General features: G+C 39.3%; 2 protein-coding genes across 2 annotated transcripts; both read right to left on the reverse strand.

Annotated features, from left to right (window-relative positions):
- Nucleotides 1-1,510: 1,510 nt before the first annotated feature.
- tmbim6 (transmembrane BAX inhibitor motif containing 6) lies at nucleotides 1,511-7,142 on the reverse strand. The gene is made up of 10 exons (XM_076098653.1): nucleotides 6,987-7,142; nucleotides 5,834-5,921; nucleotides 5,642-5,750; nucleotides 4,609-4,729; nucleotides 4,471-4,519; nucleotides 4,177-4,274; nucleotides 3,997-4,076; nucleotides 3,803-3,903; nucleotides 3,461-3,536; nucleotides 1,511-2,445 (listed from the first exon to the last, which is right to left on the reverse strand). Exons 2-10 carry the CDS (start codon nucleotides 5,887-5,889, stop codon nucleotides 2,422-2,424), a joined length of 714 nt encoding a protein of 237 aa, XP_075954768.1. The 5' UTR covers nucleotides 5,890-5,921; nucleotides 6,987-7,142; the 3' UTR covers nucleotides 1,511-2,421.
- A 1,033-nt stretch (nucleotides 7,143-8,175) lies between these two features.
- Nucleotides 8,176-16,999, reverse strand: ctdsp2 (CTD (carboxy-terminal domain, RNA polymerase II, polypeptide A) small phosphatase 2). The gene is made up of 7 exons (XM_076098640.1): nucleotides 16,336-16,999; nucleotides 13,866-14,029; nucleotides 12,625-12,726; nucleotides 12,292-12,348; nucleotides 11,572-11,664; nucleotides 10,821-11,006; nucleotides 8,176-9,985 (listed from the first exon to the last, which is right to left on the reverse strand). Exons 1-7 carry the CDS (start codon nucleotides 16,394-16,396, stop codon nucleotides 9,860-9,862), a joined length of 789 nt encoding a protein of 262 aa, XP_075954755.1. The 5' UTR covers nucleotides 16,397-16,999; the 3' UTR covers nucleotides 8,176-9,859.
- Between the last annotated feature and the right edge of the window lie 440 nt (nucleotides 17,000-17,439).

Below are 17,439 nucleotides of genomic sequence, written 5' to 3' on the forward strand. Positions count from 1 at the left end.
CTCTTGGTAGTTGTTCAGCAACTTCGTCTTTTGTTTTGAATCATCTTGGTAGACAGATCGTTGTTGTGTGCATCAAGGAAGAGCTGATCAGTTCAATAGCAGACGATCTGCATCAATACATCCATTCTGTTCTGGACATTTCATCACAATGTATTGGAAAAAAAAAACTGAAAAAACATCGAGCTCCTTAAAAAAATGAATGTTAATGTCTGTGATTCTTAATTGCTTAACTCATGCATCACAATTTTAAATGTACAAACGATTTTATTGAACATGTTGATATCGTTTTGCGACCGATTGAAGGTTGTCAGAAAATGTCTGTTTTAAATCATAATACATTTAAAGGTAATATATACCAGCAATAATAACATAGATAAGAGAAATGGCTACACTATTCAATGAATATGTATTTCTATTTATTTATTTTAAATGTACATCATTTGCAGTCATCTTATTATCTTTTTGTAATCTTTCTGTGAAATTGCAGTCTCTTCGCTTAGTAGATTATGTTCATATCTTGTACTTCAACATCTCCGTTGCTGTTCGTTCCCTAGCCAATAGAGGTCCTATGTACCTACTGCCATTTTTCAACTTTCTAATTAAAATGTTTTGATTTACTTCTTCCTGTGAAGCAGTTATTTTGGCCGGTCGAATCAATTAGACACAATAGGTGGAAAGTGCATTTACTTAAGCGCTTTGTTACAATACACATTGAGAAATTGATATTGTATTTATTCAACACATTCCTTATCTGTCAGAAACCTACATTACCCATAATGCAACTCTCACGCAGAACATTTTGTTGGTGATTGTTACGCTAGTAGCAGCTAATGCAGCAGTGAGCGGTACAGCGTTGTGGGAAGTTCACTTCTTTCAAACTCCATATTGATTTATCTATATTTAACAATCTAGTAGCTTTGTTAATCTTAAACTAAAGATGTCTCATGTAGTGCAGTAAAAGAACAATATTTTCCTCTGAATTGTAGAGTAGAAACTACAGTATAAAATGGGAATACTGTTACTTTACACATTAAGATTTTACTAACAAAACATACTTCTGATCATTGTGGTAGATTAAACAACCCAACTATGTATAAAAAACTAGATTCCTGTACACAATGCATCAGTAATAACCTCATAACAGAGCATTTTCAGCAGTATAAGTGTGTACTACGCCATGTACATTTTGATGATACCTTTAAGTAAAAGTACTTTTAGTGTATGTAGAATGTTCCTTTTAGCAGCATTTGTGGGACTGCAACTTGTTTTTTCATCATTGATTGATCTTCTGATAACATTGATTAATCATGTAATCTATCAATAAATGGCCAAGTTGATGTCTTCAAATGCTTTTTTTGACCAAACAAAAGTCCAAAACATTTTAAATGCAGAACTATTACTTATAATTAGTAGTTTTGACAGGTATCACTATATTTAATCACTATCTGAATATTCCTTCCATCACTGTTATAATTGGTGGACAGAATGAAAAAAAATCACTTCATTCCAATACGTTCAACACATTTATTTGAGCAAATTGTATCAAATTATTAGTTTAAATTTTACATCCATAAAATAAATTCTTCACAGTATACACTTTCAAAAAATCGTAAAGGTTAACATCACATCATTTGGCAAACTACTTTCTAGACAACAGATGTTTAGAGAAACTTACACTGGCAGAGGCCTGAACAACTCGCCTGCTATCCAAGATGAAGACCGATGGCACAGACTCTTCCTCCTCCTCCAGCCGACGACACCCGAAACCCCAAACGTCCGTCGGAATGAGCTGGTGCAGACCACCATGACTCCGACGGGCTTTTAGGGTTTGTGTCAGTGTTACCAGGTTTCACCATTCTTACTCAAAATGTTGGTCTCTAAACAAAAATTTGTCGGGACAAAAACAATGACGGGGAAATTTCTCAAAGGGGGTAATCTGTTGTCAAAATCATGGGACACCATATCTTATGACACTCCACTAAAGAGAATGGAGGAAAACTAAAACAATAAGCAAATCAACGACTAAAATGAAATAACTTCAAATAAAACAAGGATTAGCCTCAGAAGCTGACATGACCCACTAGAAAAGAGCCCGTCATGTCATTTATGGCACTAAATAATGAGTATGTTCATTAAGTGCTGCTCAGCTTCCGGGAGTCTTCATAGGGCAACACTGCCCTCTACAGGCCAAGCATGTTCACTGCAGCATTAGTCTAATTATCCATTCACAGCCATGACGGGGACTAGCATTAGTTTACCATAAACTTGCATTCAACTGTTGAAAGTTTGAAAAATAAATCTAAAGAATTTCAATAATATAAGACCACATAGGAGTTAATTCAATAAATGAAGACAGAAAGTGAAAAGCACCAAGTGCGTTGCACATTGTGCCTCTTCAGACTTTAATTATCCAAACGTTCTTTACTTCTTTTCCTTCTTCTTCTCCTGGAAAACAGACAAATAATCAGAGTTGTAAGAAACACATTCATTAGAAATCAAATGTTATGAAAACCAAACAACATTTTCCACTTTACTCCAGTGGTGTGTGTGTGTATATATATATATATAGATATATAGATAGATAGACATAGATATAGATATATATATATATAGATATATATGTGGTTACAGAGTGAGTGTTGATTGTTTTTGAGCGATGGCAACTTTTCCAAACTGTGACTGAAGAAGAACTAAGACTCTTTACTTCAGTAAAAACACCAACACTGTAAAAAATACTGCATTACAAGATCTAAAATAAAAGTACTGAACTATTACAAGCAAAATGTACTCTAACGTATCAAAGGGTGAAAGTATTACTCTGATTCTATGCTCGTGTATCTGCTTTATATACAGTCAGCTGGTTTAATTCAGTGGATCACAACACAAACTAACTTCTCCTCACAACCATCGTACTGCGAAGGGAGAAGTCTCATATCGCAAAACCCAAGCGAATAAAACCAAAAGTATCCATTTGGCTGGATTCTACTTGAACTAAATAAGACAATATGTTGTTTCTGTTCTGATTTGGGTGAGCCAATCAGTTCAAAACATTTAATCTACAGTACTGTTTGAAAAACAACTGTAAAATGCATTAAAGACTAATGGTGCGTATAGACACGAATAGACACGCGTAAACAAGAATTCAAGCATGGATCTATGTATTCGTGAGTATCTCCAGCAGTGGGGCGGTATTTGTGAGATTGTGTCAAAATAAACCTTCACCGAGTGCAACAGTGTGGCTCAATGTGTTTTTAAGATTTTTGGACAACAATTGAGCTCTATGACACAGAGGAATAACATATATCAGGCTTTGGATACACAGATAACACGTGTTAATAGGATCACTTCATTGTTGCCTTTGGTCTTTTCATTGGATGTGTTGACAATAAGGAAAACACTAAATATGACGAAACTTATCCATTCAATTTACAAAAAAGAAAAAAAGCATAAAATCCCGTACCTTGTCGTTCATGGCGAGGATGACCATGAGTTTTCTGAAGATGGTGATGAAATCCAGGAACAAGTCCACGCAGTGCCTTAAAAAACAAAGTATACCAGAGTATGTTTCAGAATATCATATGCTTTTTGAGGAAGAAAAGAATTGCCATATATCATTCAATATCTCTCAAATAAGAGCATCTGGCTATTAAATGTATCCATTCATTTTCTGAGGGCTGAGCTCAGGTTGCTGCTCTGATATTTGGACCCGTCTTTACTTACTTTTAGGAACTGATGCTAAGCTACACCTCGCTATGGAATGATGCATTCACATGGTATTTGGTTAGGAGAAAATGTTCCTCACCAGATGTAGTCCTTGTCTCCATTCTCTGCTTTCTCAATGATGAGCTGAGTGTCAAACAGGACGAAGCCGCACATGATGAGCAGCCCGAGGTACATGTGTGCCTGTCGGAACATGTGAAGAACGTGATTAACGCCAAAACATTGACACAGCTGATCAATAGTTGAGTGAGGAATGGTGCCACTTGGGTCAGCTACCTTAAACAGCATCACGGATCCAAAGAACATGTTCATCACAGACATCAGGAAGAGGAGGGAAAGGCCAGACATCAGGGTGCCTTACAAGAATTAAATGGGTAACATGTAAGTATTGCTGTAAAGGGTTGAGAAGAGAAGCATACAGTGCAACGGGTCACAACGTTTATAAACAGCCTTTACCTCCAAGGAACAGGTAGCTCCTGCGTTTGGCATAGAGAGCGCTGAGAGTGAAGCAGATGAAAATCACAGAGGTTCCCATGAAAGCCGTCATGATGATGCTGAGAAAAGAACCAGAACAAAATGGAAGTTTTCAGTAAATTCCCACTTTCAATTATATGTGTACAGAGAGATGGCTACCAATCATCACACAATAATCTTCTCATTGCTGTTTAGTTTTATAATGTTTAACAGCTGGCAGCTAGCTGACTAAAAGTTAATGTGCAAGCGTTATACACCGAGTGACTTTTCACATACCTCGGATTGACAGCGATGACAAAGTCCAGTGTGGGGCCAAGGCCGACACCTGGAGAAGGAAAACGCTGGTTATAGACTCTTACATGACCGTAAATTAACAAAGACAGCAGTTTGTTCATTTAAAATCAGGTACCCTACCTGTGAGGAAGGCGAATCCTGCGAGGATAGCCAGTCTCTTCTTCTCCGTTTCAGAGTTGTGTGGCGTCATGGCAAGCCAAAACATCATTCCCAAGGAGCCGAGGACAGACAGCAAACCTCCCTGAGAACAAGGCCACACGGTGAAGATGGAGCATCCAGTGCACCATGTGTGGGTAATGTCACTGAAACTATAGCTGTTTGGTTCCTTCACAATAAGACGTTAAGATAAGAGAGAACTCGTCTGAAAGGCCTTTTTCTGTCTCCTCACATCTTATGTCATTCTGATTTAAATTACAGACGAGTACTTTGACATGTGGTACCAGCCCCACTATAAAAGGAGAACACAATATAAAAGTCCATTGTACTGGTGTAGCAGACAAAAGACCAAAATAGCAGTTCTTGCTTTTTGTTCTCTCACATTTTGTCTGGAGTTTTAGATGCTCATCAGTTTTACTTATAACTTTTATGTCACTTCTAACCAATTTTTTTCAAAATATAATGATCTTATTGGCTAGGTCCTATACATTTCCATGTTGATATTAAGAAGCCCTCTAATTTGTGATATTGGGCTATACAAATATAACTGAATTGAAACAGAGGAATTTCACTTTCAGTCATTTATCCAAAATTCACTCAGTATCTTCTAAAACTGTAAATCCCCAAATAATGCGTTTTTCAGGGAAGAAGATGCACCACATTTCATAGAAAATGTAATTTATTTAATTGATGTAGCTATTGTTTAAAACATCAACTAAATGAATCATAGAAAGATAAGCATTAAGATCTGGGTAGCTTACCAACTTTGTTGAACACTGGATAATGCTGGACTTCAAAATGAAATTACCTATAAATCAAACTATGACATTTATCTGTCGTACATGTTGCAACAACCAATTATCTAAAAAAAGCACCAAGTGGGTTAGAGTCAGCAGGACAAAGTATTCGTGTCAGTACTTTGCCTACGGGCACTATTTGCATAGACATACAGGATCAACCTGGACAAGTAGACTCTGTATCATCTTGTTAGCGTTACCTGGAAGAGACGTGTGACGACATGGACGTAGGAGCCAGCTGCAGACACAAACATACAGAGTGCCAGGCTGGAGTACACATTCTTCAAGTGCACCTGGGTGGAATGAGATCTGTAAAAAAAGATAAAAAGGCGCTTGAGTTATAGTGGATAAAGTATGTGACTGAGATAGCAATCTACTGCATGCTTACGCACATTTGGGAGAACTTGAAGAGGGAGTCAAAGTTGATGTTGCGGTCAAACATGTTCATGATGGAACCAGGGCTCGTGAACTGAAGAGATTCTTGAACGAACACAGCAGAACAGAAACACAATTACACTTCAGCTCCAAATTCACCAGTAGAATCAAAACTGTTTTATTTAACTATAACTGCAGCATTCAAAAGGTAGCATATGTGTATCATTTGTTAAAGATCAGTAGTGGAGAGCAATAGCTAGCTACACTTACTCAAGTACATGAAAATTGTATTTACATTTGGTGCTACTTTTAATATTAACAATGTTTAAACAACACACAGGAACAGTTAAAATATGGTAGATTTAACTACCCAACAGTATACCATCCAATAATATAACACTGACACGGAATGATTTATTCTATGATTAACATTGCTATACTTTCACTTGACTTAACCAAGATTTTCAATGAAGCAGATACACTTTGAAGTATTACGATAATGTGCATGGCTACCCTTACTTAGACGAAGTTAAAATAACTTGAATACTCCTTCCAAGCATGTCGCTTGGAAGACGGTTGCCTTTGGAGCTTTCTGCCAGAAATGGTTTATTTTTAAACACAAAATATCAACTGCTTCTAAACCTATCCAAGTAGGTTTGTAAACTAAACTGAAGGAGATATCTGGCAGAAAAGCCTTGTTAGGTTCTCCCGTGTGCGTTGTATTACGGTTTGTGACATTAAATTGCACAACAGGTTATCACTAGAGTTAAATGATAAGCGCTGACTGCTTAACACGCTAACAAGCTTCTCTAATAACATATTCTCAACTCGTGTTAACGGCATTGCCGTTATCTGGCAACAAAATCAAAAGCAACTCAACTTAATTAACGTTAAACACGTTGTTAGAAACAGGAGAATCGAGCAACACCCCAACACTATGATTGTCGTATGAGGAAATCATATTAACAGCTAAGCGTTGCTTAGCTAACAGTTAGCTAAATACCGAACAGTTTGGCTAACTACGCTAACGTTTTAGCTAGCTCGTTTGTCAACACAATTCGACGTCTCGTTCATTCTCAAGCACATAACGCCAGCACAGTTACAGATAACAGTTACTATTAATACGATAACACCGAAGCTATTATCACAATATGTTACAATAGCGCTTACTCTGCTAACCAGCTAACAAACAGTTTGGCAGCCGTTCTTCTTCCTGCTGTACGTGTCAGTGGCCTGATGGCGTCACAATAGCCACGCCCAGAAAACCGTAGTCCCCCATTCCCGTGTGTGAAATACGGTTATTTTATAAATAAATCAACATGTCGTCTATATTACACTTACTGAACGTTGAATCAAAGTTGTCGTTACCCCAATACATTGTTAAGAAACCTTTTTTATTAAAAGATACTTCCTGGTGTGTCACCGAGTAATGTCCCCGTTACACCTAAAATGGCCGACTCATAAATTTAACTGCACCATTTCAAACGGCAAGAAAACAACGACTTTCGTGTTTGTTAAGCAGTTTGCAACTTCGACCTCACCGTTTGATAAACGCTGTGATTTAAAGACTGGGTTCAAGCTCTACTGTGAAATAATCAAACTAAAATAAATGGATTCGTAGGAGTTTAAATGAGTGAATCTTGATTAATCATTACTAACATGATGCAACGAGATGCAACATAAATATTTTCACTGAACTGTTATGGGTTAGAGGTCTCGTTTTTCTTTGATATGAAGGCAAGAACATTTTTGCAATTAATAGCATTATTGTTGTTGTATTCATATTATTACAAATTATTTAAATTAATCAGTTGTTATAACTATTGTTTTCCTTTATATTTTATTATTATTATTATTTTCTAAAGTGCGATCTGTTTCTTGCAATGCCTTAATATCATAATACCAAACTAACTGCTTTGTTTACTTTTGGATTTCATACCCTGGACTTTCTATCACAAATCTTAAAATGAAAAGTAGCTATAGCTGTCAGATCAATGTAGTGGGGTAAAAAAGAATAACAGTTGTCTCTGAATAAGTACAAGTAGCATAAAAAGTACATTATTTTGAGTACATTCCACCACTGTACAGGTTGAAAATATAAAATGTGTAAGATAAGTTTTGAGTGGCCAGTGTATGGATATGTTCATCTGTGCAAGTAGTATTGAGAGATGGATGAAAATAATATTTTTTATTTACTTTTTCTCTAGTACTGTAGTAACCCAAATATGTGAGTAGAACAACATGTATTTAAGATCATATTGATTTAAAAAGATACTTAATTGTTGTATAAGAGGACATATAGTAAAATGTATTCCTTGTCCTTTAGTGTCACCGGGGAGAAAAACACATACAAAAACTGTACAATATAACCAATTTTTATTATAAAATAAAAACTGGTAGCACCTTGTCTTTTAGAGTTTTGGTCAGATTGGGTAGACAAAATGAGTGTTTGATTTATTCTGATACACAAAGACAAATTGTGACTGTTTAAACAAATACTTTTGGTCATCACAACTGGTACAATTTCATTGTCATATTTTACTCGTTAACATGCAGGCAATAATTGCATCAGACATTGAACATCATCGAAAAACCATATTACCCAGGAAACACACCCCACAAAATATCTGTTGTACTGAATAAAAAATGGAAAAAGAAAATGTGTTCTTGCATGATTGAATCTTGGATTTACATCTATTTGTTTATTTGATTTAACTGCTTAAGTTTTGAATTATCTTTGAACTTAAGACAGCAAAACGTGTGATTTTTAGGCACATATAAAACAGTTAAAACACAAGGCCAGCCTCAAAGTAGGCAAATGGATTACAAAACAATGTTAAGCATTAAGAAGTACTGGACAATACAGATTTTTGGCCAATAAATATAGAAAAACAAAACTCACACATGCTAAAAAATTTGATATTTCAAGTGTTGCACTGCAAGTACCACAGCCGCACGGCATTACACTTGCTCTTGACAGTGTTTTTCTCACGCTCAGCATGACACATCAGAGTGTGTAGGCCTACAAATCTCTTCTCAGGCAGAACACCATTCTCTGTCTGGATTTCAAAGGCACAGTTTTTACTTTCAGCACTGTCAATATAAAACAAGTGCAAGTTGTTTGTCATATAGTAATAAAAGAAAAACATAGCAACAAACGAGTTATTATTAAACCTCGAATGAAAACTGGCTTTTCTGGTCGTCCTATGTGCCAACATATTCCAGTGTGTCTGCTTTCAACGGACCATCAAAGACAAGATTTCACCCTGTTTACTTAACTTATACCAAACACTAATCCGACCACTAATGATGTATATTTGCATGGTTTGTAGAAATTATATTTATCGTACAAAAAAGTGAAATATACTTTTGTTTTGCTGCTCCCTTAAAAGGTAAATAAGGCTACAGTAATGTTTACATCTGTTGAATGCAATTATTGACTGGCTACTTAGGAGGTACTGTCCATGTACACACAGAACTGGGTTGCATAGAGGAACCACGTTCACCGTTTAAAAATAGATTTCCTTACAAAACAACCTATAAAATGAAATCAATAAATGTATAAAATCTGGTGGAAATTTAAAAAAAAGAGCTGATATTATTGTTTTTTTTTTTGTTGTTGTTGTTCCATGAAAGGCACAAGAATGAAAAAAAAAAAAGTCCAAAAGTCAAGTCAGGGCAGGCAGGCTTCTGCTTTGGCAAAATAACCACTTTAATATTGTAACTAGAGTGCGTGTGATGGGATTGCTTTGGTTGTTGATTCCCGCTCTTTCAAATAGTGGTTGTCAATAATCAGCACTGAAGTTCAGAGGAAAGGCCTCAGATTGCGATCTATAGTCTCAGCTGAGCCAAACACGTTGTGTTTTTCAGGCTACGGATTTCCTTAACCCCCCCACACGCTAATACAACTTTCTAAACAGAGGATTTTGTGCAGAGGCAAGGAGGACAACGTCTGAAAACTCTAGCATCTATTGTCAATAGAAGGTTCTATTGTAGCTGAAGAAAGTCTCAAGCTGGAGCTGAGGAGCGGGTCCACTGAGAGCTTAATGTCCACGAAGCTGGTCCAGCTGGGTGTAAACATTATCGGCTTGGCTAAGTTCCTCAAACACAGGCAGAAGGTTGAGCAGCTCAGCGTCATCCACGTCATCAAACCATGACACCACGGGAACCTGTCGAAAACAAACAGTCACTCACAAACTGTTGGCTTTTAAAATTTAAATAATCACATATGAACTGCACCTGGCAGCTGTGAATCAAAGTTTCACAACAGTCAATGTTCTGATCCAAAGAACGCAAGCAAATGTAACCAGAGGTGCACAATTTTAATCTCTCCTAAATGTGTCTTGCATGTGCAGTGTACGGTTTTATAAATCAGGATTTGAACTGAATTATTCAGCAACTATTATTATATCAATAAAGTGGTTTTAGCCAAAATTTGGAGAGGACAAAACAAGACATTTGATGGTATTATAGTGGTTGTTTCTCACTATTTTGTAACTATCCACTATTTTGTATATTACAAACAAAAAGATAAATCGAGAGTGCCAAGTTCTTGTTAACTTGTACAGAGGAGCAATGGATGTGCCCGGCCCATGACTGTAAGGCTGTGGCCCGGGCAGGTGATTAAAACCGCCCAGGACATCATTGGTACCCATCTACCGAACATTATTGATACTGGTCACAAGAGGCGCCTGCGAAGAGCTCAAAGGATATCAAAAAAGGAAATACCCACCCCAGCCATAGCCAGTTCACGCTGCTGTAAATGAACCTTGTAACCCGTGTAACCTTAAAATGTTCCTTTTAATTCTCAAAACATCGAGGACTAAATCTGCTTTCATTTTCATTTTGTGTGATTTATCAGTTTGTAAGAGCTAATCTCACATTGCCAGATGCTTCTCATCAAGCTTGAGGTCTGCAGAAAATCTTGTCGAAACATTTGGGAAAATAAGATCTCGACATTAGAAGGAGGTCCATGATATCTGACAGAAGCAGATAAAAACTCACAGCATTATTAGGGTGGAAGATGTAGGAGGCAGGAGAGTTATCCAGGATGAGGGTTTTTTGGAGATCTCTGCCCAGGCGGCTCAAATCTTTGACATAGCAGCCCTGGTGGAATACACAAGATTCCCGGAATAACCGGGTCCGGAAAACACCACACTGATCCAACAGGTCTGTCACTGGGTCTGCATACTGACGGAGGCAAAGGGAGGTGGGGAGCAGGTGAGGGGAAGAGCAGGTTGGACTAATGAAGCACTGTCAACTAATGGTGGATATTTATTTCTAATAGCTAAAACATCACACATCCAAAAAAATACATTAATCTGGATTAGGTTGCACCAGCTACATTCGTGTTGTAAAGTCACATTTAAGTTCTAAGTAAATACTAATACAAGTTACCAAGCTAACATTAGCTTTGTCAGTTGGTTCAGTTAGCTATGCAGCAATAAATATGAAATATTTACAACTAGTTTGTGTGCGTGGGGAAACCCATTTTAATGTAAATCTCCAGTGAGAACTTAAAAGGAGTTGATGCAAGCGGCTCCAGTAAACAAACTATAGCTTTAAACATGAGCAGGGCGTCTACTAAGGTGACTAACAGCATGTCAAGCAGCTGCTATCACACTACAAGGCAAGAAAAAGCAGAAAAAAACTCTGATAAATCTGACATGACATCAAACATCTGAACAAACAAATACTTAGTGCAGAATACAAAGAATCTATTTTGGGATCTGTTTCAGGATCTGGTGTACTGTACCTTTGCGAGACTGGCTGTAAACAGCACACATTCAAACAACTCTCCCATTCTCTGCAGGAACTCATCCACGTACGGCCTCTTCAGTACATACACCTGTAATACAAACAGACCATTAGTAAACAGTCCCACCAGCAGGACTTTTTAAATGCAATTTACATGTCTTCTGTCACATTTGTACCATGAACTTCTGTCTTCCGTCCGTCGGCTGCAAACGGCCAGTTCCTGAAACAAGTAATCAAGAATAGGCCGTGCCAGTGTTAACCAGCCTATCCTGGATTACTTGAACCAGGCCGAGGCCCACGGTGGATGCTTCCCTCCAGATAGGCTCCCAGGAATTACATTTCTTAGTTAATTACATTTCCACTAGTGAGAAGCTGAACAAATGGTCCAACACAGTGTGCTAGCTGAGCACTTTACAACATCTTCACAGAGGCAGTAACATGTACTGCATCACTTAATATGACATTTTAGATGAACCGAGGCTGAAACGACTCATTTCCTTGCTGATGCATCCACTTCCACTTTCTCTTCCCTGTTCAACATCTGGCCAGTAGAGGGCTCCGTACGCCCGTCAGAACAAAACCTGGCTGATCAGTTACAAGACCCATCCCTTTTTTCAGCTCAGCAACCGCTGCAAACACATCAACATACACACACACACACACACACACACAAACCCCTCTCCTCCACAGCAAACACACTCACACACAAGCATTTTACCTGGTGTGTGGTCCCCTCTATCTCCACAGGCACGATGAAGTCTGCATTACTAATAGGCTGGAGGGGGAGAACACAGGGGGAGTTGGTCGGCATGCTCATTCACATGGGTGTACGTTCACATGGCATTACATAACAACTGAACACTTAGACCGCGGCCATTAATTACAGTGAAGAGCCTACACAAACAGAATGTAATTCACTTGATGTTCCTCAAGCACATGTGATGGTGAATCAGAAGGAGCTTTCACGCAAACTACACAAAAATACTAAACACACTAAAATGAAGCATTGACAATAAGCTTATTTGGTGGCCAAGTGAATGAGCTTTGGTACCTTGAATGAGCTGTGCACCAGGGTCTCATCCAGGTCTATGACCACGCATAGCTTCCCTTGGTCCTGGGCCTCCACCTCAGGCAGGAGGCTAGGTTCAGGCTCCTAAGAAGACACACAAATACTTTAAATGCTACTGTCCAACACGCACCTATATCATTTGTGTTGCGCTTTGTTTACACCTAAGGAGCATTATTAGCCCTGATAGTACACTGATTCATATGATAATCAGACCGTAGCCGGTTAATTTCACCTCTGGGAAATTTGACTCAGTTTCAGAGCTGCATGTATGCGTGGATGAAGGAGTGAGCCTCATTATTTACGATAATATCGTCGATGTTGCATATCTTTATGGTTAGCATATTTATGTCTTTCATTATATTTCCCAAACGCATCTGTAGACCTTCACCTGCAGGGAGAACACATTAGCTTGATGTAATCTCATTTTCAGATTTGTTAATATTGTTTCGTTCTAGGCTCTTGATGAGCACAGCCAATCTGAAATGAATTATCAATATATTACATAATGTTGACGACAAATAACATACAACAACAGGATTATTATTTCACCAACTAATCAATGCAATGCAACATAACCCCATCAGCGCCAACGTTTCATTTTGGATCCAGACAATAACCAGGCCCCCACAGATGCTGCTTCCTGTTTGCTCCTGATGCTGGAGGACACTCCTCAACGTGAACAAACATGGCATCTCATTAAAATGCCCCTTACATGCTACTGAAGCTCTAATCAGGCTGACAGCGTTCACCAGCGTGGCCAGCCGAGTACAGCAGGCGCTCAAGGCTTTATTTGTTTTTTTCCCCACCTCAGCAATTACGAGGCACACAATACGCCATTCTCTGCACGCCGTCTGCCTAAAAGGATTGATCGTCGCTCTGTCGTTCTTATCTTCCTTGGAGGATCAAGTGTGAACATCAAAATGATTCCATATCCGCAGACAGTTGCGGTTAGCTTTCAAGATGTTCAGAGCAGGTGCAGTAGTAGTTTTAGTGCGCACTTGTAAAAAAAAAACAATGCTTGAAGACAATAATAAGCACATTTTTTTTACAACAGCCTGTTTAGTTTATTCCTACAGATGGCCAAACTATTCAAACACACAGGCAGTGTGTGTGTGTATGTGTGTGTGTGTGTGACAAGGATGTGAAATCTTACATAAACAAAAATCAGACTGAACCGAGGTCTTCAGTGATGTGAAACATTACTGGAATGAGAATAGTGTTACCTTGACAACCGTCCCATTTTCGTATGACTCCAGCAAGGCCTGGTGGGGGGGAGGTGGTGTTGGCGGTGGTGGTTTGGGGCCATCCTGAGCTTGGAGGCAACAGAAGAGCGCTTTGAAGATGTTGCAACTCCGAGGCTGTTTCAGGGCAGACCGGCTCACCTGGCCTGTTAACGCACACACAGAGAGACAGAGAGAGAGAGAGAGAGAGAGAGAGAGAGAGAGAGAGAGAGAGAGAGACTTTCATGAGGAAACCAAGTGAAACATGGAAACACACATCACTACACTAAAGGTAATCACAAAACAAATCTTTTTACATGGAAATAGATGAAAAATATTATTTAAATTCAATATAATTAGTTATGCGCTACATGTAAGAGCTTCCCCTTTCCTAAAAGGCATCTGTCCCTCCGTCCACAGCCCGCACTTGAAATCTGTTTTTAATGCGCCTGCCTCTGCTGCTGCTGCTGGAAATGGCTGGTACACGTTATATAATCACAGAGGGCGGGAAAACCCACACTTTTTCAGCACTACCTTCGACAGAAAACACAGACAGAAAACATTCCAACCATTTTAAACTCCCAAGACCTTCCAGGGCTGCCTGAAGCTAGCCAGAACAGTCAGTCAGTCAGTCAGTCAGCCGGACAAGCAGTCACACCTCAATGCTCTGTGCGGGTCTTTGATCAGTCACCATAACCAGGAGTGTCCCAGACCCACACAAGACTTTTAGTCAAAGAAAGGGAGAAAAAAACATTCCTGCAAGTTCCCTCGAGTGTGTTTCATGTGAGGACTTGCAAAACATAATTTATACCCATCAATACACCTTCATCGTAGTAAATACTACTAGAAAGAGGGACTGTGGATATAGAGTCAAAAGTGGAGAGAGAGAGAGAGAGAAAGAGATTTACTCCTAATAATCTCCATGCTGACCCTCAGTGCTCAGAAGACATAATGCAGACACACATGTTACACAACACCCTCTTTAAGACAAAGGAGCTCGATTTGGTCATTCGTCAGATGTCCTTCATTAGTCCTGCACACTATTTTCTGAAAAATATCGATATTAAATATCGATGTCCCTTCAATACATTCCAAATGATTAATGTGAATCCTGATTCCTGACAACCAGTGTAAACCAGCCCATTGATTCCCCACAGGACGGCAGCATTGGCCATGTATGACATAACGACCACATTATATCTCCCCTGCATGTGGAAGGATGGCATAACAGCAGATTAATCCAGCACAGATCTATTTGTGACATTTAATGAGCCATGCCAGGGGGAAAAGACAAGACACATTATTTGTGTATAATGTATGATCATGCAATATGCACGATGTTAACGAGCCGGGAATCAATGAGCAGAGCTCCTTTCAAGCCCGAGGAAAGCGTGCAAAACAACGAAATCTTTGAAACGGCGCTACAATGGGCGTGAGCAGAGGGGTGTGTTTGTGCATTCCTCTGTCAACACCGCGGCACCTGGTATTTCTAAACAACCCCTCAGTTAATCAACAGCCAATCTGGACGCCCTTACACATATCCGCCTCTAACATGTATTGTGATTTCAGACAGGAACTGTGCTGTTTGTCCGTCAAGTAAAATACAAGCAAACTTGGGAACATTGCAGCAGTCTTCCGTGCCATTACGCACTGATGTGTGACCTCCCCCACCACCACCACTAAGATATGAACACCATAGTTTATAAATGAACCACACAGCTTGGTCTACACTGTACTACAGTGCTGCCTGTGGTGGCAGACGAGCTCCTCGAGCTGTACCTGGTAGTAGTAGGATATGGGATGGTGCCAAACAAGCTGGAACCTGATCGACATAAATACACAGCAGCTTGTTTTTTTGGAGAGCTGTGGCCATGATCACCAGCAGCACCGCTGAGAAGAAGTCAGCCATAATCACAACACCACATGTTAAGAAGCAACAAAGATTAAAACAAAAAGACATAACAACAGGATCAACAATAAGCTCTGGATGGCATACCCAGTGCGCAATGGAGACTATGAACTTCTACTTGACCGTATATTCAATAGTAGAGGGATAATCTAGCTGTGGCAAATCTACATTATAATCTAGCTTCTGATGGATGTTATTCAGTTTAAATGTTTTATTCTAACAGTTGTATGATCTTTATAATCTCCAGGTGAAGAAAAACGGCTTCTGGTCAAAAATAGTACTAGTAAATAAGCACAGTATGCTTCGTTCAGACTCCACGGTTCTGTATCTCATAGTGATAAGATCTAAATATAAAAGATTTGTTTGGTAAAAGGTAAAAAAACAAAGGGGGCAATGCGCCTCTTTGACCGCGCTCAGCGTCCGCAGCGCTCAAACTGTCAAATGGGCGCACTACAGGCTCTCTCGATACACCGATCAGTATTCAGAAAATATCCAAATAATAAACACCAAATGAAGCAGATAGAATAATAACTCAAAGGCTCACAGAACACGGGCCCATCTCACCTGTTTTCGGTGACACTTGAACGTCTTCTTTCTGCACTTGGGTGATAACAGAACTTTCCATCTGACAATCACGGAGCCTTCAAAATCCTCAAATCCTGTCCCCGAGCACTGATGGGCATCCCTCATTGGGTTTTATTGAAAAGTCAACTCAAGTATTCACCGAGGTAACTTGTCATCCGCCTCAGTAACAAATCCCCGATGAGAGTAGGATTGATCTGGTTTCTTTATTCCCCCGCCGCCGCCGCCGCTTCTTCTTCTTCTTCTTCTTCTTCTTCTTCTTCTCTCGGAGGTCCGCCGCACGGAGAGGGGGCAAGGCACTTGGATATGTATTTTTTTTTAGGCTATATGAGACTCTGTCCGCTCCGTCGTCTCGGGTTTACCACTACTATTACTGGTAGTATCGCCGAGAAGCCTTCACTCTTGCACCAACAACATGGAGAATCCAGGCGAGAGAAGGAAAACAACCGAGGAAATGGGGCAAGGGAGGGCGGTTTCAAGCCCCCCCTTACTACAAATAAACAACATCGCCCGAAAGGCTCTAAACGGCCACGAAAAACACCGAGAATCGACCTCTACTGTCGGTTTCGATCCAATAAAACGGATTCCCGTGTTCACTGAAATGTAAAATATGAGTTTTGTTGTTATCCGAGGCTTTGTTTTTCTACGGTTGGGACTCCGCGGGTGCCTTGAAACCGTGCTGGTCACTGATTGGGCGCATGGGAGGTGGGGGTGTGGCCAAGGCATTCCTCCCCGTTCTGCATGCGCTGCACCGTCGAACACATTCCACCGCTGATTTTACAAATGAGATCACGTTATTTGTTAATTATGTTGAACATAGTGTTGATTTTTGCTACTGCATTAACATATGATTCGTTCACATTATATACAAGGAGAGTAATATATCTTTCGTTGAAATTGTAATTTGTTTAAGTTTAATTTGGTTTCTTTTTTGTTTATATTTCACATATAGACTAATAATTTAGTATTTGTATACAGCATTTTTTGACTGTTGTTCAACTTCAATCATTGTACCAGAGGAGTTAGATATATTATTAATGAGCTACAATTATCTCCAAAAAAAAGTAGGTTAATCGTTGACTTTAA

Source organism: Anarhichas minor, unplaced genomic scaffold (genome assembly GCF_050575085.1).
Source record: "Anarhichas minor isolate MPS153535 unplaced genomic scaffold, ASM5057508v1 ptg000003l, whole genome shotgun sequence".
Lineage (NCBI taxonomy): Eukaryota > Metazoa > Chordata > Actinopteri > Perciformes > Anarhichadidae > Anarhichas > Anarhichas minor.

Bases quoted from the DNA above. Each gene is read 5' to 3' on its own strand.
- tmbim6 (XM_076098653.1), bottom strand. From the start codon at position 5,889: ATGAACATGTTTGACCGCAACATCAACTTTGACTCCCTCTTCAAGTTC. The intron at 4,730-5,641 runs GTAACGCTAACA...CCTTGTTCTCAG, and splicing joins TCGTCACACGTCTCTTCCAG to GGAGGTTTGCTGTCTGTCCT. The intron at 2,446-3,460 runs GTACGGGATTTT...TCTGTTTTCCAG, and splicing joins TCCTCGCCATGAACGACAAG to GAGAAGAAGAAGGAAAAGAA.
- ctdsp2 (XM_076098640.1), bottom strand. From the start codon at position 16,396: ATGGAAAGTTCTGTTATCACCCAAGTGCAGAAAGAAGACGTTCAAGTG. The intron at 14,030-16,335 runs GTGAGATGGGCC...GTGCGTTAACAG, and splicing joins TCAAGTGTCACCGAAAACAG to GCCAGGTGAGCCGGTCTGCC. The intron at 12,727-13,865 runs GTAACACTATTC...GTGTCTTCTTAG, and splicing joins AAAATGGGACGGTTGTCAAG to GAGCCTGAACCTAGCCTCCT.